General features: G+C 35.0%; 2 protein-coding genes across 3 annotated transcripts; one reads left to right on the forward strand and one right to left on the reverse strand.

Moving 5' to 3' along the window:
* The first annotated feature begins 452 nt into the window (after positions 1 to 452).
* On the forward strand, positions 453 to 1,673 carry LOC123895790. Its single transcript, XM_045946275.1, has one exon. The coding sequence runs from the start codon at positions 453 to 455 to the stop codon at positions 1,671 to 1,673; it is 1,221 nt and encodes a 406-aa protein (XP_045802231.1).
* Positions 1,674 to 7,377: 5,704 nt separating this feature from the next.
* Positions 7,378 to 10,730, reverse strand: LOC123894758 (pentatricopeptide repeat-containing protein At1g77360, mitochondrial-like). Of its 2 annotated transcripts, XM_045944828.1 has the most exons (4): positions 10,376 to 10,730; positions 10,169 to 10,275; positions 8,347 to 9,860; positions 7,378 to 7,617 (listed from the first exon to the last, which is right to left on the reverse strand). In XM_045944828.1, the coding sequence occupies exon 3, from the start codon at positions 9,832 to 9,834 to the stop codon at positions 8,347 to 8,349; it is 1,488 nt and encodes a 495-aa protein (XP_045800784.1). In that variant the 5' UTR covers positions 9,835 to 9,860; positions 10,169 to 10,275; positions 10,376 to 10,730; the 3' UTR covers positions 7,378 to 7,617. The 2 variants fall into 2 exon arrangements, with proteins under 2 accessions (XP_045800784.1, XP_045800783.1); XM_045944827.1 differs by having other exon boundaries at positions 8,347 to 10,275; positions 10,376 to 10,712.
* Positions 10,731 to 23,218: the final 12,488 nt, after the last annotated feature.

Here is a 23,218-nt window from a genome sequence, read left to right on the forward strand (position 1 = left end):
GGGTCTGCTAGGGTGTGCGACTAGATTCTTCATCGCGATTTCTCGTTCTCTTTCTCTACTCGGTTTGGGATTAGGAGCTTACCGAAAACGTAAGAGAATCTGCAATTGAAAGGTGAAAACGAAATTGAGACGATTTCCGTGGTGATGACGTTGAAGGGATAACGATACAGAATCTCCAGGTTGTTTTATCCTTCAAATTCTTCCTCTGGTTCGATTTCCATGTTGGGGTCTTGCTAGGGATTTGGGATTGTCTCCTTTGTGAGAGTTGTTAGTTTATCTCTCCGTTATCGTGAGAGTTGTGCGTTTTTTGTTTCCGTTACTTTGCTCTGTTTTCCTGTCTGTCACGGTGTGCTTATTCTCCTGGTTGCGTTGCGTTTTCGCACTCAAAAAATTGTCTGGGTTGTTGTTGCTCTGTTCTGGTTTTTGTCAGGTTCCTGCGTTTTGTTTTAACCATGGAAGCAACTCTAGAGAACCTTAATCTAGGTGAGGAGGAGGTTTTGAATTTCGAGTTGGAGGAGAGTGAAACTGAACAGGATGATGTTAGCTTATGCTTAGTCGGTCGGTTTGTCCATGACCGCCCTATTAAGTTCAACGTCATGAAGGTGCGATTGGCTGAGGTATGGAGGCCGGTGAAGGGTATGTCAGTAAAGCAGTCTTCACATGGTCTGTATTTGTTCAAATTCTTTCATCCATTGGATATTGAAGCGGTAATCAAGGGTGGGCCTTGGACTTTTGACAACTTCACACTGATTGTTGAAAGGTTGAAGGTGGGAGTTTCACTATATGATATTCCGTTATTCCATGTCAACTTTTGGGTGCAAATTCATAACGTTCCAGTAGGAATGATGATTGAGAAGGTAGGGAAAGGGTTGGCAAACTATATTGGAGAATTTTTGGAGTATGATAAAAATAATAATACGAGCTTCTGGAGACAGTATATGAGGGTGAAAGTTCGGGTAGATGTTAGAAAACCATTAAAAATCGAGAAGAAGATTGCTGTGAATGGTGGTGAGGGAGGTGTTGTGAAATTCAAATATGAAAAACTCGGACTCTTTTGCTTTGTGTGTGGCATCCTTGGCCACTCAGAAGATAAGTGTGATGTTAGATATGCCATGGAGAGAGATGATGGGAGGCGAAGTTGGTCTAGCGAAATTAGAGCAGATGTCCGCCGTCCTGGTGGTAGTCTGGACTCGCGATGGTTGCATGAGGAAGGGAGAGGTAGGGCTGATACGTTTACTGGAAGCCAGTCAAGGGGAAGTGCACCGAATTCTTCGCATCCTTCCCAATCTCATTCAGAACGCCCAAGTGCACAGGCTACAGAGAGGGAAAGTGAACCAGGGGTTAACTCTGTGGTGCTTCATGACAACAATAACATAATATCTACCCCGTCAATGGTAGCTAATAGACGAAATTCAGTTGTCCCCACTGAACCGGGTGTTACTAGGTCTGTGGATACACCGCGTGTAACCCTCTCAGCTAGATCCAATATAAGAGAAAGTAGACAGATTATCCCATTGTTATCTGAAGTGGTTCACCCTGAGCAGATGGAAACTCATATGGAGAAGAAGCGCCGACGTGCTGAAGGCATAACTCCAGCAGTGACAGATGAGCAACTTAACCAGCATTTTTTATCGGCAGGTCCTGGCAGTTCCCAGGACTGCCGGGACTCATGAACATTCTTAGTTGGAATTGCCGGGGCTTGGGCGGCCCGAGTGCAATTCCTAATTTGCGGAAGCTTGCCCGAGAACATAAGCCGGATATTTTATTCTTGTCTGAAACATTATCTCATGCTAGACACCTTGAACCTATTCGGGTCACGTTAGGTTACGATTCTTGTCTGGCTATTGATGTGGAGGGGCAGAGTGGAGGTCTGGCGGTGTTCTGGAAGGATAATAGTAAATGTAGCGTCTTAAACTATTCGAGAAATTTTATTAATATGTTAGTGGAGGATGAGCAGAAGGGGGAGTGGAGGTTAACATGTTATTATGGGTACCCGGAGCGTAGTAGACGGAGACATGCATGGAATCTGTTGCGAGAGTTAGTTAATGTGTCCCCTGCACCCTGGTGTATAATTGGTGATTTTAATGATCTACTTTCACAGGAGGATAAAAAGGGCATTCACCCACATCCCAATTGGTTGTGTATGGGATTCAGACAAGCTATCGCTGACTGTAATTTAATCGATATTCCTCTTGCAGGACACCCATTTACTTGGATCAAAAGTCGAGGTACACCTCATGTTATTGAAGAGCGGTTGGATAGAGCTATGGCTAGTACGAGTTGGCTGCATCTCTTTCCTGACGTAAGACTATCTAACCTCTTGGCCTCACATTCAGATCATAGTCCAATTCTACTTCAATGCTCTCCTACTATAACAGTCCGCTTCAATGGCTCCTTTCGGTTTGAGAATAAATGGTTGAAGGAACCGGATTTGGAAGAGACGGTGATTGATGGTTGGGGTGCGAATGACAATGTTGCGATAGTTGATCGTGTTGCGCGGTGTGCTAACAAGTTACAAAGGTGGGGCGAAAGGAAAAGAGTGAAGTTTAAACAAGAGATTGGAGAATGTGTCCGTGAGATGGAGGCGTTGAGGGATAATCAAGGGGAGGTAGAGAGTAGGAGGTTTCAGGAATGCTCTAATAAGCATGCTACTTTACTGGTTCAGGAGGAAGAGTACTGGAAGCAGCGAGCCAAGATGCACTGGCTTCAAGAGGGTGACTTGAATACTCGATTTTTTCATATGTCCGCTTCAGCGCGTAGTAAGAAAAAAAGATTACCAAACTTATGGATGACGCAGGTACTATAGTTCATACTCAAGAGGATTTGTGCGAGGTAGCTAAGAATTATTTTAATGCTCTCTTCAGAAATATAAGTGGTATTCATGAACCTGTGCTTAATCATATCCAGCAAAGGGTGACAGAGGAGGATAATCATCTACTTACGGCACCCCTGACCAAAATTGAATTACAACAAGCTTTATTTCAGATGCACCCGGATAAATCACCTGGTCTTGATGGTTTCAACCCAGCTTTCTACCAAAGGTTCTGGGAACATTGCGGAGATGATATTTTTGTAGCCGCATCTTCCTGGTTAGATCGGGGGTATTTCCATTCCAGCCTTAATGAAACTAATATTTGCCTCATCCCTAAATGTGATAATCCTACTTCGATGAAAGATTTGAGACCTATTTCTCTCTGTAATGTCCTCTACAAGATAGTCTCTAAAGTGCTTGCTAATAGGTTGAAGCTTTGTCTGGATAAATGTGTCTCCCAGGAGCAGTCAGCTTTTGTCGAAGGTAGGTCGATCCTTGATAATGCCCTTATTGCTATTGAAATTATACATGCTATGAAGCGAAAGACTAGAGGATATAGAGGTGAGTTAGCATTAAAAATTGATATTAGTAAGGCTTATGACAAGGTGGATTGGGGTTTCCTTCGTGGTATGTTAGTCAAAATGGGGTTTGGAGAGAAGTGGATACAATGGATGATGATGTGTGTGAGTTCTGTTAACTACTCAGTGCTTATGAATTTTGACAAAGTTGGTCCTATTACTCCGGGAAGAGGTTTAAGGCAGGGAGATCCATTGTCCCCTTATTTATTCATTCTTGTAGCGGAAGGACTGACCGCTCTAATACACCAAGCTGTTAGTAAAGGAGACATTCATGGTGTGCGAATTTGTCGAGGCGCCCCTGAAGTGTCTCATCTCTTGTTTGCAGATGACTGTTTCTTATTTTGCAGAGCTAATGTTGTTGAGGTGACCCAACTTTTAAGTATTCTACAAACTTATGAACAGGCCTCGGGTCAGGAAATTAACCTGTCTAAGTCTGAAGTGTTCATTAGTCGCAATATGTCACAGGCGGCTCAAGCAGATTTAGCTGGTATACTTGGAGTGCGACATGTGTTGGGCACAGGTATTTATCTCGGCCTACCGTCTATGGTAGGTAGAAGTAAGCAGGCGATTTTTTCCTATATTAAAGACCGTATATGGAAGAGGATAAATTCATGGAGAGGACGAGCCTTATCGAAAGCTGGAAAGGAGATTATGATAAAGTCAGTGCTTCAAGCCATCCCAGCATATGTTATGAGTATGTATATCCTCCCTTCTACTTTTATCGATGATATTGAAAAAATGATAAATGCCTTTTGGTGGGGAGGTGGTAATGGTAATAGTAAAGGTATCCATTGGTTGGCATGGGAGAGACTTGCTTGCCCCAAAGATAAAGGGGGTTTGGGTTTTCGGAATTTTGAAGCCTTTAATATGGCTATGGTAGCGAAACAAGCATGGAAAATTTTACAAAATCCAGACACTTTGGTGGCTAGACTTATTAAAGCAAGGTATTTTCCACGATCTACGTTGTTGGAGGCGTCCCTGGGCTATAATCCTAGTTTTGCATGGCGTAGTATCTGGAAAGCTAGACAGGTTCTGTTACTTGGGTGTAGGTGGAGGATTGGTGGTGGTGACAAGATACACGTCATGTCGGATCCTTGGTTACGTGGGAATGGAGAACGCTGGATTCCTTCACCTCAACCTGAAGGAATGTATAACTTATTTGTTAGGGACCTGATGGTAGATAATTATAAAGCTTGGAATGTGACTAAAATTCGCATGTTATTCCCAGTCCAGGTGGCAGAAAGGATTATTGCGACACCTCTCATTGGGTCGGTTTATGTGGACAAAATGGTTTGGGAGGAGGAACGAAATGGGTGTTACTCTGTCAAATCCGGGTACAAGCTTGCTATGCAGTGTATTTTCCGTAATGATAAATACCATGTGAAAGGTAATTGGAAAGAAATATGGAAAGCGCATGCTCCACGTAAAGCGCGTCATCTTCTTTGGCGATTATGTAGGGGATGTATTCCAACGCGGTGTCGGTTACTAGAACGTCATGTTGATTGTGATGTTCATTGTCCATTATGTGAGGATGAGGTAGAAGATGATGTACACGTTTTTTTCACCTGCGCTTCTGCTCAATCCAGTTGGCAAGCAGCTGGACTGTCATCTGTCTTGGGTTCCGCAGCTTGTCAGCAAGGGAGTGCGGCAGATAGAGTGTTTGTCTTGTGTCGGAATGAGGATTACGCTACTACAGGTAGAGTGGCTATGCTGTTATGGAGTATATGGCATAATCGGAATGATAAAATTTGGAATGATAATGCTAGAAGCCCAAACCAAATTGGCCGGGCTGCGTTTGATCAGTGGAACGAGTGGATTACCGTCCATAAGTTGCGAAGTAACGATGATCATGATGTTCCGCTTGTCAGTACCATTCGGTGGGAAAAACCTCGTATAGGATGGTTAAAGTGCAATGTAGATGCAGCATTTTTTGTCGGTGCAGGTAGGACCGCGATGGGTGCTTGTTTTCGTAATAATTCTGGTGAGTTTATGGCTGGAATTACGCAGTGGCAGCAACTGACTTTATCAACAGAGGAGGGTGAAGCATGGGCACTATTGCAAGCCATGAATGAAGCTAAGAGTAGAGGTTTTGAAAGCGTCCAGTTTGAAAGTGACTCTCAAGTGTTGGTTGATGCCATTCGTACCAAACGGCGAGGCAATTCAGAGTTTCTTTCAATCGTTAATGAAATTATTCTTGTTATGTTTTCATGTGTGAACTTTGAAGTTAAGTTTATTAGGAGACAAGTGAATTCGGTTGCTCACACCTTAGCTAGGGCGGCCAATTCCTGGACTAGTTTCCATAGATTTGAGATTATTCCTTCATGTATTGAACTTTTGATATTTAATGAAATGCAGTAAGTTTGTTTGGTTCAAAAAAAAAACATGACCCAATATTTAATATGTTTAATAAATACACCAATACTCGAAATACTATTTAACATGACACATTTTAATTCATTGCTATCACCTTTTGACAAAATGCTTGTGATAAATAGTACAACGGTTATGCACCGTACTAAAAACACCGAATACTTCTTGACCAAAACAGTAACATTGGATACTACTTTGAAAAAAAAAACATAAATGGTGGTACTCAATCTCATGACCAACAACAATAATCAACGCTAGTTTTGATCTTTAATATAAGAGGAAGTTGACTTTTTAGATACATTAAAAAATGAATGTATTTAATATATAATATAGTCTAAATATATCAATTTTTTAATGCATTCAAAAAGTGAATCTCTTCTTATATTAAGGACCGGAGGGAGGTTGATGTAGGAGAATTTCTTCTGTATATTATTATTTTAGTTAGATTTAGTTTTATTATATTTTAGGTTGATTTCTTATTTTTATATTTCACCTAGGTTACTTATTTTTATATTTTAGGTAGATTTGTAATTTTTATTTAGCTAGGTTTGTTGTTTTTATTTTTACAATCTTTTAGGAGATTTGTTAATTTTATTTTTCACTCCTATTTAAACTAAATTATTGTAGCCTTGAAGGAAAACTTTTGATTCAATAAAAATACAGAGATTTTTCTCAAGTTTGGTGGATTCCAAATTCTTCCTTCCGGTGGATTCCGGAAGTCTAGTGGATTCTAGATTAGTTACTTTTTCTGGTGGATTCCGGAAATCTGGTGAATTCCAGAGCTTTTATCTAATAGAATTAGCGCTTGCTTTTCCTTCACGCTTCCGTACTACGTAGTAGTGAAGAGTCTAATTATCTTATGGAATCTCCGAATGGCGGAAACTCATTGTAATTTTTCGTTACAACTATTGAATACTCCCTCCGTCCCATATTATAGGAAAAAAAATCATTTTTTCCATATCTCAAAATATCTCAAATTATAAGGGAAAAAAAAATCAATTTTATCATTTGCAAGATTAGTATGTGTTAGAAACCCATAGAACTGACTTCAATAGAAGAGCTTTTCTTTTTTTTTGGTACAATAGAAGAGCTATTCTATTGGAAGATAAACAAAAATTAAAAGATAGAGGGGGAATAGGAGAAAAATATCTCCTCCCACAGTTAACCTTTCTACAATAGAGTCACTGCTGTGTACACTAAGTTTACAATACTCAATCATGTACTCTCCCTGTCTCCCATTTATATAAATACTCTCTAATAATAAGCTATAAGCTGGTAGAAATCTATCCCTGTATTCTCCCATTTATAAACAAATGCTCATAGCTTATTTTTACGATTTTGATAAGTGTTGCGAAATCTATCTGAGTTTAAACAAAAACATGTTTACAAGCAAGTTAGCTCAATTTTGGTAGCTAGAATTGTGAATTTATACAACAGACACAACAGTATCAGGGAAAGACAATAATGGGTCAATCTAGTAAGTAGAATCAATAATTCAATATTTCAAGCAAGGTTATCGGGAAGAAGTTTATCATGTTAAATCTAATGAAAATGCAGTGTTTTAAAGGTACTTAAAAGATTTTCATAAGGATGATTTCGTTAACAAAATGTGAAGAATTGATAGTTGGTAACCCTTTTCAACTAACACTGAATAGTATAGAACAAAACATGCAGGGTCAAACTTATAGGGTGCGCTCATTGACACCTCAATAGGATCAACCAGACAATCAATTTACAAAAAACTGCATGTCTATAAATTCTTTGACAAAACCAATTCACACCTGGTATGGTATAGCTCATATGTTATTGCACTTTTATTCTTCCAAGCAGGTGAATCCTTGATCAATAAGACAATAACTGCAAAATATCCAAGCAGGAAAGTATAAATAGCCAAAATTGATGTTCTAGTTCAAAGCAGCAGCAGTTGACAAACACAATTTCATAACACAAATCTAAAACAAAAACCTAGATAAACTTCAATCATCATTTACCCTTTAATGAATCCAAGATTTGTATTTTGTTCAATAAACTATATGCTGATGTGATGCATATGCAACTAAGAAACAACTTTATTTATTGCTCAGCACTCGGCAGAATCGAAGTATCAACTTACAGAAACTACTTCAGATTTCATACCCTTGTCACAAGCATGGTTGGTTACTGAATCAATATTCAAATTGTGAAGACCTATTTTCCGATTCTTAATATGAAACATAAGATACAAATCAATAAATATATAATATTTGTAGGTAAAGCAAGTAGCATATGCAAAAAACATAAACTACACCATTTATGAACTTCAAAATAATTCTAGTCATAAATAAAAAATTGGCTAGCTACAAAGAGTTCAAGGCCAGATTGAAAATATTCATGCTGCAATGCTCTTTAAAAAAGATACGCACAAGGATGCATATCAAGTTGATTCAATTTTGTTATGGATAGAAGAGATGTGATTTGTATGTATTGTAAGATACTAATAATCATGCCCGCAACTCTTTATACATCAATATCAGAAAAAAACTTAAAAAGAATACTCAATTCAACATTGATATTAACACATGCAATTTTAGTGAACTTCCAACATACCTAATAGGCCGCTTTCCACTTTGCTATAAGTTGATCGTACACAAATTCTTTTCTATCTTTGACAAGGCTTTGTCTCAACTTCGACAATGTTGAAGAAGTTAACTTGATTCCTCTTCCAATAATATGCTCAGCATACTTAACTGCTTCTGGGACCCTATCATTATCTCGAAGCCCTACAACTAGAAGATTAGCAGTACCATCTAAATCTTCACGGTAATTCTCTACCAAACATTTCCAAACTTTGATAGCCATAACAGCATCCCCATTATCCAAATAAACCTTAACCGCCGCATCACAATTCAGCTGATCTGGCACACACTCATTTTTCACCATCTCAGTAAACATCCTCGAAGCCTCCCGCAATTTCCTCCCCTTAATCAAAAACCTAAACAAAAAATTATAGGAAAGCGAATCCGGAAAAGCTCCCTTACAAACCATACCATCAAGCATCTTCATAGCAGCATCAATATCACCATGATAACAATACAAAGAAATCATTGAATTATACATTGCAGTCGTCGGCTGCAACTTAGTTTTCCCCAACATAACCTCCCAAAAAAACTCTGCCCTCCTTATGTCATGAAACCTAACACACTCATCAAGTGCAACCCTAAAAAACCTAATTCCCGGATAACATCTCCTATCTCTTAACGAATCAAAATACTTAACCGCCTCACGAATCCCATCAGAACATTTAATCAAAGTACACAAAAACGAATCATAAGCAGAGACATTAGCAGGATCCCAACCAATTTCAAAAACCATTTCAGCGAAATTCTCCTTAGCACCAACAACATTCCCATTACTCTCCAAACCTTCCATCAAAATAGCATAAGTATCGGAATCAGGTCTAACAAGTTTTTTAGCAACTTGCAAATAATCACAAGCTTCAATAACTCTACCACTATCACAAACAGCACTCAACAAAGAATTCAACGAAATAACATCCCTAACACAACCATAACCATCCATCACCTCAAAAGTCGTAATAGCATCAGCAATTCTACCAGCATTAACATAACTAGCAAAAATAGAAGCAAATGTCGACCGTGAAAGCAAACCTTCTCGCCTCATTGATTTCACCGCATCCCACATTGCATCAAATAAACAGTTTTTACCTAAAATGTCGATTACCAAATTCCAAGAGTAAGGTGTATGGTTGTGGTTGATATGGTGACCGGCCCAACGGAAGAACTTGACCGCCTGAGCGGGGAACCGGTAACTAAGTTTAAGGACTTGTTCAACGTCTTGCGGTGTGACATCGATGGAGGAATCTTCTAGAGCTTTCTCAACGGTTAAGGAAGGGTTTGTGGAGATAATTTCGAATAGAGATTTTGTTTTGCCAAGTGGTGGTAATGGTAATGGAGAAAGGGTTGTGGTGGTTTGAAGGAGTGAGGTTGATGGCGATGGTGATGAAATTGAATGGTAACTTCTCTTTCTGTTAACTTCTCTCTCAGTTGAAACACCTAGCTCCGTCCCTACTCCCATCTCTTTATTTATTACTTTAGAAGACGCTGTAAATAATAATAACTTGATTGTCAAAATTCAGACCATGAAAAAAAAATCTAAACTTTTACTTAAATTATTATTTAGAGTGACAACCTAGACCAAAAAGAGAGTCCTTTCTTAACATTGATTAATATATCTGTGACAAATACCACCATAATAACCACACCCCAATAATGTGAACTTGTAAAACTAAAAATATCATTGTTTAATCACATTTTTCTATTTGTCCTAGTTACTGCTTCAGTACACCATGAACAAAGTCAGATCAAAAGTTAAGAAAACAAAGATATGACGAGAAAAATAGAAAGCAAACCTGAGAATGTCTGTGACGGCGGCACTCGGAAAGAAACAAAGAATGAAGCAAAATAAATCCCACAATTTGGTTGTTAGGGTTCGCAAACAAGCAGTTCAATATTGTGCCTGTTCAAACACACAATACGATTAATCAATTAATCAAATTAATACCAAATTCAGTCTAAATTCCAAACGTGAATTGAAAGAAAAAGTAAAAGAAAGCTACCTGATTGCGGCACGGCGTAAGCAGCAGCTGGAGGTGGAACGGGACCAATGACTGGTGGCGGAGGAAGTTGAACGGCAGGGGTGGCAATGTACGGTGCGGCGTAGTGAGTGAGTGGGGGTTGTTGAAAGTGAAAGGGGGCGGGGAAGTAAATTTTGAATTTGGTTGCTAGGGTTCGCAAACAAGTTGTGAATTTGGGAACAAAATTGAGAGGTTTCGATCTGTGAAGTTAGAGGTTTGTCACTTTTAGAAGAAGCTGCACGGACGTACGGGATTTATTCAGTGATTTAGTTTTTTCTTTTTTGGATGTAATCCAATTGAATTTAGGACCTCATTTTATTTTCACAGCTAGACCAGTGGATTTATGGTGAATGGTGGTAACCGGTAAGTAGGCTTGGGAATAGACCAGGCCAGGTCTTCATAGCCTTGAGCCTGGTCTACGATTTTTCTTTAAGCCTGAGTCTAGCTTATGGCCTATCAAATGTTATTTATTTTGGTCTGGTCTGAACCTTTTTAAAGTCCGGTGTGACTTTGTAGCCTATTTAAAAGTCTGTGTTACATAAAGGTCTCTACATAGTCTTTTTAAATAGGCTAAACAGGCCTTAAAAGCCTATTTCACATTAAAATTTTTATAATTTCTTCAACATTAAGAAAAAGCTAATAAAATGATTAGCACAATAATTAAAAGTTAATAAAATAACAAATATAATTAAATAATAATATATTTTTTCTTTGGCAAAAAAAAAATAAATAATAATTTTATATAAATAATAATAATTAAATATAAACAGGTCGGCCTATCAGGCTTTGTAGGCTTTTTTAGAAGCATGAGCCTGACCTACTTATGTAAACAGGCTTTTTTCAAAGCCTAAGCCTGACATTTTTAATAAACAGGCCAGGCCAGACTTACACAGGCCAGGCCGAAGGCGACTGTAGGCCGCTTGGCCTATTCCCAACCCTACTGGTAAGTACCGTACGGAACAATAAAATACATTTTTATGATTTTTTTTAAAAAATAATTTTTTGTCTTATGTACCCAAAAAAGATTGTGTTATAAGATGTTCCGGGAATAAAATGATATTTTAATATTTTAGATAATTTGTACGTAGGAACAAAGTTGTATTTAACTTGTACTTGAGACAAAAAGTTGGTTTAGCGAGTTTAAAATATTTTGTTTTTGTCATGTCTCTTGTCTCATAGTTTGTTCACTACCTTAAACAATTTTACGGTATAACTGTGTTATCATGTTCATTCCCTAATTTTTTTTAGCAGATGAAATGTATCCTTAATGATTTAAGTTTTGTTCATATATTTTTATCAAAAGAAAATAAGTTTTTTTTATACATATATTTTCACCATCAGTATCCAACGAACTAGACCGTTTAATCTGATCCGGGAGTGAGTTATGTCATCAAGTGGTTCCAACCCCTTCTGATCACCGTTGCAGAGAATCAAACTATGATTCTCCCTATTAAGTACAGCGTCAATCATAAAAAAATAAGTTTAGTTCATATATGTTTTTAGTCAAAAAAAAAAAGTTCATATATATTTTAATATAATTTATTGTTTTGTTAATAAAAAAATCTTGATAAGATTTATAGAAATTCAGACATATAATAATATCACGTGTATTTATTTTAAGTTTTATATCCTATCCTATCATATCCTATCCTATCCTATCCTATCCTATCCTATTATACTAAAGGTTGGTGGACTTAGAAGCTCAAAATGAAAACCCTATTGAAACCCTAATTCAATTGACCAATTGGTGATCAACAACTTTGCATAATGTCCGATCATGTTTTGCCAATTTCATCCACTTATATGTTGCCAATTTCTACCCAATTATATCTTGCCACTACTTGCTTCACAAAGTCAACTATCACATGCAACCTTCCTTCTATTACTTGCTTCATGTGACATGTGTATAGAAGTTAAAAAACAAGTGGCATCATGCATGTATGCCAATGAACAAGTGTTTTCCATAGATGAATCCATCAACCTTATATAAACCAACTCCTCCTAAAACTTCAAACCCACCATTTTCACTTTATCTCCTTCAACTCACACACTCTCTCTTCTTTTTTCATTGAATTCTAAGTTTTCTCTCCTCTCTATTCATCCTCTTTCTTTCTCTTATCTCTCTCACACCTCTCAATCTTTCCACCTCACTCACATTTCTAATCTCACTCTCACTCTTACCCACACACACCACACACATCAATTTCTTCCCTCTTTCCTAGCCTACATAACATTAACAATATAATTATGGTTATTATTGACACTCATACCTAGATTCTTCTATATCTATTTCTAAATACCTAAAACAAGCAACTAACATGAGAATTTCAAAAGAAGGGATTAGACTTTGCATATACTATGTCAAGAATTAAGAGTATATCAACTCTAAGGACTATGATTATTATTGACACTCATACCTAGATTCTTATATATCTATTTCTAAATTCCTAAAACAAGCAACTAACATGAGAATTATTAGACTTTGCATCAACTATGTAGAGAATTAAGAGTATATCAACACTAAGGACTATAATAGAAGTGTAACAACAGATACATCCCAAAAAAAGTAAGAATATTGATTTACTCATAGACCTCCATATAAAAATTAAAACTTACATATAAATCTTCCATGAACTTCAAGCAAAATGTGACTCAGCAGTTTCTCTAAGCCATACATGTTTGGTTATAATGAAATTTGGATATATGTAATATTGGAAGCAGAAATTGAAAATTATACTATATTTTGAGTTACAATATATGGAAAGCAAACATAGAGAATAGAACAGAGAAAAACAACCACAAATTCATTCATTCATCACCATCTGCTCAGACTATTTTTTTTTGTTCTTCTCAACACAAATTGATCAGATTAAAAACAATAAAAATTGTAAATCTGAAGGTTTTTTACATTAAACAAATTCATTTACTTGATCTATAAATTGAGACCCAATCAAAGCAAAAGAGAGTTTTTTTTTTACACACAGAGAAGAGAAATTACACAAAAAAAAACTAATTTAACAGTGCACCTTGCCTCTGCCTCCACCAACATCCTTAACCTGAAATTCAAAAAAGAAATAGAATAAGAAGAGGGATAGATCTAAAAAGCACAAAAAATTAAAAGAGGAAGGAAGATAATTATTACCTTTTATTATCACTATTCGTTGTTGTTTTTTGCACCTTTAACGTTGATTCGTGTTTAAATCGCGAAAAATAAGGTTTCTAGGTCAATTTTGGGATTTTTTTGGGTGGTTATGATTCCGGCGCGGTGGTTCTGGCGGAGGGCGGCGGTGGTTTTGGCGGAGGGTGGCGGTGGCTTGACGGAATCTGAGAATCACGGCGGCCAGTTGCCGGAAAATGAAGAACATGAAGAACTCCGGTTGGAGTTCATCCTTGAGAGAGAGAGAGAAGAGAGCAAGAGAAGAGAGAGAAAAAAATTTCCCAAATGATTTTATCCTGAAGGGTTGGGGTATTTATACCAGTGGAGATCTAGTGCGCGCTGATGCACCGTAACATCACCATCATCACCCCTGATCTTCCATCAAACGACCCAAATCTTTCGCCCTTTGATCAAATCAGGAACGTCTGATTGATCAGACGGTCCTGATCAAATCCCCTGTTTTTTTGTTTGTGGGCGCAGATGGGCCCTGTTGGATTGGACTTTCTGTTGTTACCTGCTACCGGCATCCTCTTATTCCAGTTTGCACCCCCTTTCCGTTTTAATTTAATTAGTTAAATTAAGTCATTTAATTTGTTTATTTTGTTTATATATTTTTATTCAAAACCCAAAATGCCAAAAAAATAAAAAAAATAAAAAAATATCAATTTTCTTTTCTTTACATATTTGTATCAAATAATTTTATTTTCATTATGCTCTATGATTTGAACCCTTTTGAAATATAAGATTTGGACCCTTTAAGTAACGCACATAAATTATAACTCTCTCTATGATTAGTGCCTAAGAATTATGAATCTCTCTATCAATCCTTGAAGGTCGAAGTATCACGCAAAAATTCTAAACCTTTTTATAAGTGGCGCGTAAAATTTATAAACTTCTCTATCAATATTTTGATGTTGACCTAGCGCGAAAAAATTAATTTAAAAAAAAAACTCTCTATAAGTAGCACACATAAATTATATCCTCTCTATGAGTATCGCGTAAAAATTATGAAGCTCTCTATCAATATTTGGAGGTTGAAGTATACACAAAAATTATAACTCTCTCTATACGTACTTAGAGGTTGATAATTTTTACTTAGAGATTTTAACTCTATAAGTGGCGCGCACAAATTATAAACCTCGCTATCGATATTTAGAGGTTGACTTGGCGCGCAAAAATTAAAAAACTCTACAAGTCGCACACACAAATTATAAACTTCTCTATCGATATTTAGAGGTTGACTTGGCGCGCAAAAATTAAAAAACTCTACAAGTGGCGCGCAGAGATTATAAACCTCTTTATGAGTGGCGCGAAAAAAAAATTATAAAGTTCTTTATAAGTAGCACGTAAAAATTACGAATCTCTCTATCAATGTTCGGAGGTCTATGTATCACGCAAAAATTATAAACCTTCTTATAAGTGGCGCGTAAACATTATAAACTTCTCTATCAATATTTTGATGTTGACCTAGCGCGGAAAAAAAACTCTCTATAAGTAGCGCACATAAATTATATTCTCTCTATGAGTAGCGTGTAAAAATTATAAATCTCTCTATCAATATTTGGAGGTTGAAGTATACACAAAAATTATAACCCTCTCTATACGTACTTAGAGGTTGATAATTGTTACATAAAAAATTGTAAACCTCTTTATAAGTAGCGCGTAAATTATGAATCTCTCTATCAATACTCGAAGGTCGAAGTATCGTGAAAAAATTATAAACCTTTCTATAAGTAGAGGTTGAAGTATAAGCATTTCTGTTAAATTTTATACATGTCACGGGTCTTTGAAGGCTCAACTATAAAATTTGATGTGACTGAGCCATCCAACAATATGGTGATTCACTTTTGTATTGTACTTATTATGATTTGGTATTTAAGTTTGTTTGCTCTTTTAGATGTAACCTTTCTATAAGTAGAGGTTGAAGTATAAACATTTCTATTAAATTTTATACATGTCACGGGTCTATCAAGGCTCAACTAGAAAATTTGATGTGACTGAAGATATAACGATTATGCAATGTACTTCTTGATCCTATTATCAATGATTATATGAATGATTTTAAATTTCATCATCTTAACGTACTACTCATGAAAAAATTTGACCAACTTAGTTTATATTATTTGAGATGCACATCTAAACATTAGAAAATTAAATCAAGTGTGCTCTTAGGCAAAAATTTAATTTTATACATATCATGAGTCTTGAAAGCTCCACTATAAAATTTGATGTGATTCTTCACTTGAAATTGTAAGCGTCAAACAATATTATATCACATACACCAATATTATATCATATCGTTTCAGAATTAATGAAATTGTAAGCGAGGATGATTAATGAGTTGAGCCTCCATAGGAATGACTACTTGAAATTGTATGGGGGTGAGGATCGCTTGGCTTATATCACAAATGCACTCTTAAGAGAAAGACTGGGAGGCACGGTGTTGCATTAATCGAAAAATGATTAACGTTTCCGGATATGGGGCATATTGAAGCTAACATATAATCGAAAAATGGTTAACGTTTCCAGATATGGGGCATATTGCCATCAAATACATATAGTCGACAATAGAAAGAATGTCCGGGTTGGTTCTAACTCGAATGATCCAATTGAGTTTGATTTGTTTGGTAATGATATTACAATTAAATTACCTAATTCCCATATGTTTATGACTAATTTCCTTTGCTCATAGTATCCATAATTGGTATATATAATGATGCTCCCCCGAAATGATTTATGTATGCTTATGACTAATTTTATTGGCACGTTACATCCATGATTGATATACACATGATGCTCCGCCGAACCCGTGCAACGCACGGGCGGCCATCTCGTTTGATAAAAGTTTTAACAAGTTTTGATACACAAATATTTTTCATAATAATTTCTTGTTTCTATTTTTAAATCAATCGATATGTATCATTCGAATTTTTAATTTTTTTTTTGGGTCATGTTTAATATATTATAAAAACATCTCATGCAAAAGTTTAATTTTATAACATAAGATGAATTAAATATGAATTTTAAAGTTCTACTTAGGGGTACCGTTCGTCCCAGTTTTTTTAGGTGCAAAAGTTATTTTAACCATAAATAGAGAAGTAATAGCTTTAAAACTAAAATTAAAGTTGTTTGATAAATCTTACTTTTTTTATAAATAAAAAAAAGGTTAAAAGCTGTTTTTTAAATTATAATATGGTTAAAAGATATATTTAATAATATATTATATTTTTCCTTAAAATATAGAAGCTATTTATTTTCTTAATAGAACTTTCAAAAATTATTGTATGGTGAATACTATGGTATACATATTATGTGGATTTGTACTGGTACACGACTGACGTGGATGATTGTGATTGGTTTACAAATACTCCCTCCATCCCAAAACTTTAGTCCTTTTGGAGTTTTGCATGGAGATTAAGAAATGATAAGTTAAATCATTTTTACTCTTACTTTATTATGAAAGAGAAAATATATTTAATTAATGGTTTAGCTTTAGTAAGGGTACAAATGGTACAATATCACTAATTGTGCATTGGTTTCTTAAAAGGACTTAAGATTTGGGACAAAACTAAAAAGGTAAAAGGACCAAAGATTTGGGACGGAGGGAGTAGTATTTAATTTAATATAGAAAAATTAATAAATATTATTTGTAAAACAATCACAATCATCCACCTTAGCAAATGTACTGGTACATATCAACATAATATGTGTCAGGAAATACTGAAAAGACATTGATGACTATTTTGCAAGTGTACAAAATCGTTCAAGTAATAAAGTAAGTAAGTAAGATCATCTCCACAGGGATTGCGCCAAAGCGACTATTTTCGTTTAGGAATTAGGATTTTGTTTTCGCTTTGTTTGTTTGAAAAAGGTTTTGAGACAGAGTTAGATAATATAAGATTAAAGATAAAAGAAAAAGTTCATGATGATAAAAGTAGGTTAAGTGCTTTCGAATCCATTCCTTTTCTCTACTTGGTAATCTGTTATTATATTTCACAATTCAAATTAATTAAGTCTCGTTTATCACGACGAATTAACCCTTAGGTAGTAATGATCACTCCTGTGTCTTATTACCCTATTCACTATTAACAAATCTCAAACCCTTAGGTGAGATGGGTAATTATGAAAGCATTAAAGAACGTTAATTCAAAAGTCACAACCGCAAACTACGTATCCCTACAATAGCCGCAAGTTACGTATCCCTACAATAACACTGTTGAATAATTATCATCAATTCGAATATCAAAAGAATCTCCCGAAAATAATCGATATCTAGATCAGTTTCACTAATACGTATACTAATGAAAAACATTAAACATAGATGACAATTAAATAATTAATAAAGACTGAATTGCAATAATATAATAACCAATTACATGATCAAGTAGTTCTAGGGAAGTTCATCTATTAAACCTAACCTAAGAAAATTAGCTACAATTAGGCATATTAAAACAGTAGAGTAAAAACATGCATAAAAAGTAACCTCAGTGCCTTGCGGAGGAAGTTTCGTCTCCCTATAGTGGGGGAGAGTCGTCTTCCCTTGAGAGCTCCTAAGTCCTCCTTGCTCTTACTCCTTTGCTCTTTAAAGGTTTATAGTTCTCTGAACTTCTGAATGAATAATCGTGAAGGAGGAGAGCTCTATTTAAAGTTTTTTTTAGTGTTTTTTGGGTTTTTCCATCGTATCCATCGTAGCCCATCGTGGCCACGATAATCCCAACGTTGGTACGATGAGTCCGCTTTTCTTGGTGGCCAAGTTTGCTTGTCATCGTGGCCACGATGTAATCCATCGTAGCCACAATGGCGTCCATAATTGGATTTTTACTCCAACACGAAAGTTATAGCTCTTTGTCTTAGTTTTCCAACGCATGGTAGCGGGACTCGACCCGAGATTCGTAGCTCCAGTTATGGCGGTTTTGGTACCATGTGGTATATGGAGCGTATTTCTTCCTTTTTTGCCTTTTTTTATACATTTTCCACTTTTCTTGCTTCTTAGTCAAGTAACTTCGTTACTTTTAGGAATTTGCTTGCATTTGGTCTTCAATCACTCCTAAAACTAGTAAAAACTATACTAAATAGTACCTAAAAACATCATGGCTTTGTTTTGTAAAAATAGCGGTTGACTGATAAGCTAGCAGGTGGCTGATAGCTTTTAGCTTATAGCTAATGACTGATAGCTGATAAGCTAATTGAAGTGTTTGGCTGATACTTTAATTATTTATAATTATTTGTTTATTTTGATTATTTCTTTATAATTAACTTTTAAACATTTATATCCAATTATATAGTATTTTAATTTTATTTTATATCAAATCAATGTTTATCTTCATTTATTTTTTCTTTTGTATAATTATCTTCATTATTTGTATGTAGGATATTTAGTTTCATTATATATAAACTAATATTGTATATAAATGTATATTTTTACTAGAACATCGACCCGTGCGGTGCACGGGTCTAATTAGTTGTAAGATATATAATGATTAAATAAGATATGATAATTCCAATAATGTAAGGTATATGAAAAAAGTTGAGTAACATTAAACGATAGTTCAACAATAATTTTGGATAAATATTCATACAAAGAAAATTATGTTATATTACGGAATACTTCCTTATAGACCACATTCGAAGTCTTAGTCGTATCTTCACTGTCGTCATCGATGATCAATATTTTTAATCCTTTTCTAGAAGTAACTCTTGAAATTGCAACATACAACTGACCATGTGAAAACACTGGCGACGGAAGATATATCCCAACATGCTTTAAAGATTGTCACTGACTCTTATTAATAGTCATCGCAAAAGAAATCATTATAGGAAATTGTCTCCGTTGAAATTTAAAAGGAATTATCACGTCAGATGGTGTCAGAGAAAATCTAGGTATGAAAACCTGATTACCAATATTACTTCTTGAAATAAATTTTCCTTCAAGAGCACGTTTTCCCAATCTCGTAATAATAAGTCTTGTTCCCTTGCATAATCCTAATTTTTTATTCAAATTCCTTAATAGCATAACTGGAACTCCAACTTTAAGTCTCAACTTGTGATTTAGAAGTCCCGACGTAGAAATCGTGTTAAAAAATTCGGGAGTACGAACATCATCCACTGTTTGACCATCTACATTTTGTGTGAGTGGAGTATCATAACTCAAATATATTTTTTCTTCACCAGAAATTAAATCCAACCTATAATCATTTATTGTGCCGACTATTGAATTTTTAGGAGCTAGTATAACTCTATTTTGGAAATACGTTATATCGTTCATGTTTTGTAAAAGTTGAGGATATGTACTTTCAACGATAGAAGCAAGAGGATCACCTGAATTTGGAATCAATAAATCTGATGGAATGTCAAGTTCTAAATCATCGTCGTTTTCATCTCCAATTTCTCCATCGCCAACACCCAAAACTCATTCAGAAAACAATCTTCTTTGTTCAACGTCTGCACTCGAAACACCACCAAGAAGCCTCATGTTTTTACTTAATGTTAAAACTTCACAAAAAATTCCAAAGAATCGAAGAATTAATAGTAGCATGAACAACTTCTGGCCTTGTACCTTTGGGTATTACTGGTAGAATTTGTCTAAAATCTCTACCAAAAACAACAACTTTTCCACCGAAGGGAATGTGTTTATTTTTTTCATCAACAGACTTGAGAATATCTTTTAAAGTTTGATCAACAACTTCGAAACAGTATTTGTGCATCATTGGTGTTTCATCCCATATAATGAGCTTTGTTTTTTGTATTAATAGTGCCAAAGGGCTTTTAGGAACTATGGTACATGTTGAAAACTCGTCAACATTTAGAGGAATACAAAATCTTGAATGTGTTGTTCTACCGCTAGGTATAAGCAATGCAGCGATCCCACTTGAGGCAACTGTTAAAACTATCTCACCTTTTGAGCGTAATGCGACTGACATGACCACAAAGAAAAAACACACCAGATTTGTTTTTGTTAACTCTTGTCATGATTGTGTCATATACTTTATGTTGCTCTGAAGTCATAGTTGACATCAATCTAACATGTTCCTCAGCTAATGATTGTTTGTTATAATTCAATTCGTCGTGTATTAAACTATTTTGTATATCATGAACTAATGATGTGTCTGCTCTAGGCATTGGAGGATAATAATCTTTTAAACTCTTCCCACAACTACGTAACGTCATCTCAATATTTGCTAGTGCATATTGTATCAATTGATCATCGGTTAATATTAAATCCGAAATGTTAAAATCAAAATAATGAATGTGATTAGTGACATGACTACGGTTTATGTTTGGTTGTATTGCAAAAAAAATTGATTTAGCATAATTGAGTTTGATAGATTTGATTTTGGTTAAAAGTGAGTTAAACAGAATTGATTTATGTTTGGATACATTAACGTAAAAATAAAGTGTATTTATAAAAAATATCAATTCTTTTTTCTTTTTTTTTTTTTGACAAAATTCTTTTTCCAATTTTAAAAAACTACAATTTAATAAACCGCATAATAAATAATTTTAAAAGTGATATAAGCAAGATTACATGAGACATTGAAATGTGAAAGATGATTTTTTTTTTAATAGATTTCAATATTGTTGAAGGTGTTATAGTAAGAGAATATATATAACTTTCCAAATCATACATGATAATAACTTTCCAAATCTCACATGATAATTATTCTCTAAATTTATGATTCGGTAGAAAAAAAATCATTGATTAGGAAAGACATAAAAATATTTCGTGATGAATAATATAGTCAACAAAAATTTTGATATGATATATTTTTAAAATTGATGATGCTTATCAATTATTGCACATAATTTTAATCACAATTGGTATACTTGTCATAGTGGTTGGAAATATTGCCTTGCATTGAAGGATTGCGGGTTTGAATCCTAGTCAAGACAAAATTGTATTATTTTTTAATAAAAATTGCATGATAAAATGGAGGGAAAACGGAAAAAACAAATTAGGGTTTGCTTGTGTATACAAGCTTATAATATAAAAGATGTTTACCGGTAAATGTTATCTTTGAAACGCAAGCATTGGCAATTGCTTTACATTCGGTAGGTTAAAAATTGATCGGCATGATTCAACGATGAATAGTATAAGTATGTAAATTGAAATTGAAATAGAGACAAATCGTAAAGGTAAAATATAAGAATTAGAACGCAATCGAAACATGACAAACGTATTTATTTTATTTTATATTATAGTAATATTATAATAAATTAGAAAGGATAAAATTGGATTTAAGATAAAATTAAAAGGGTAAAATTGAAAGAAAAAATGATAAGCTAGAAGCTATAAGCTCAGAAGCTACTTGAAATAGCTTTTGCAAAATAAGCTATAAGTCAGTAAAATAAGCTATAAGCTCTTTTTGAAAAGACTGTTACCAAACAGGTCTTTTAGCTTATAAGCCATAAGACATAAGCTATAAGCTAGCTTTTTTGACTTGCCAAAGAGACCCCATATAATTTACTGTCATCAGACGCCAGAACTATTCAATGCACTATGCAATAAAGCTAACCGCGTCAGGTGATGTAACATATTGGGGTCTAAGTACAAAATATTTGGGTCTTAGGCGCAAAACAAAAATTTCAAGGTGGTCAAAATGAAAAAATATGATATAAGTGCAATTTTTCAAATTTCAGGGTGTGCAGGTGCACACCCTCACACCACACTGGATCCGTCCTTGCCTACGTGTCATGATGAACTCAAACTGATTGTATTTGATAATTTAATAGAAAGAGGTAATTTTTATAAAAATTATGCTGATGTTGTTGGTTTTAGTGTGCGTAGTTCAACTGAAACAAAAGATAAAAATGGTGTCAAATGGAAGTATTTTCTTTGCTCAGAAGAAGGTTTCAAAGCGGAAAAAAATAGACTCTCCTAAATTGCTTGTTAGTGAAAATAATTTGTCTAAAAATAGAAAATTGACACGCAAGAATTGTTTTCAAGAGAACTATTGAGGATAAATATGAAGTCTTAAAGTTTATGAAGGTAATTCACATGGGCTAGTTACACCTAGAAAGAAACAATTCTTAAGATCAACAAGGAGTGTAACCAGTGTTCATAAGAATATATTGCTTTTTTGCGGTAGAGATAACGTGTCGTGGGGACTCCGAAAAGTTATAAAATAATAAAGAAGCAGGTTGGAAGTTATGAAAATATAGGATGCACACAAAGAGATTTGCAAAACTATTCAAGAAATTTGAAAGAATTGATCAAAGACTCTGATGCAGATATGTTTATTGATAATTTTAGAAGAAAACATGAGATGAACCACTCATTTTTCTATGATTATGAGGCTGATCGTCAAGGAAAGCTATGTGTGTTGTGGGCAGATGATATTTGTCGAAAAAATTAATCTTCATTTGGAGATGTGATTTCATTTGACACAATATACCGTACAAATAAGTATTCTATGATATTTGCATCATTCACTGGCATAAATAATCATCGCCAGAGCATAACCTTTGGGGCTGCACTTTTATAAGATGAAACAAATGAGTCGTTTGTGTGGTTGTTTGAGGCATTTTTGAAAGCAATGAGAAGCATAAACCTATCATGATAATAATAGATCAAGATCAGGCTATGATGATTGCAATGGAGGAGGTTTTTAAGAGATCTTCTCATATGTTTTGCGTGTGGCACACAAACGATGCCCCCCCCCCCCCCCAAA

This window comes from Trifolium pratense, linkage group LG7 (assembly GCF_020283565.1).
Source record: "Trifolium pratense cultivar HEN17-A07 linkage group LG7, ARS_RC_1.1, whole genome shotgun sequence".
NCBI classification, from domain to species: Eukaryota; Viridiplantae; Streptophyta; class Magnoliopsida; order Fabales; family Fabaceae; genus Trifolium; species Trifolium pratense.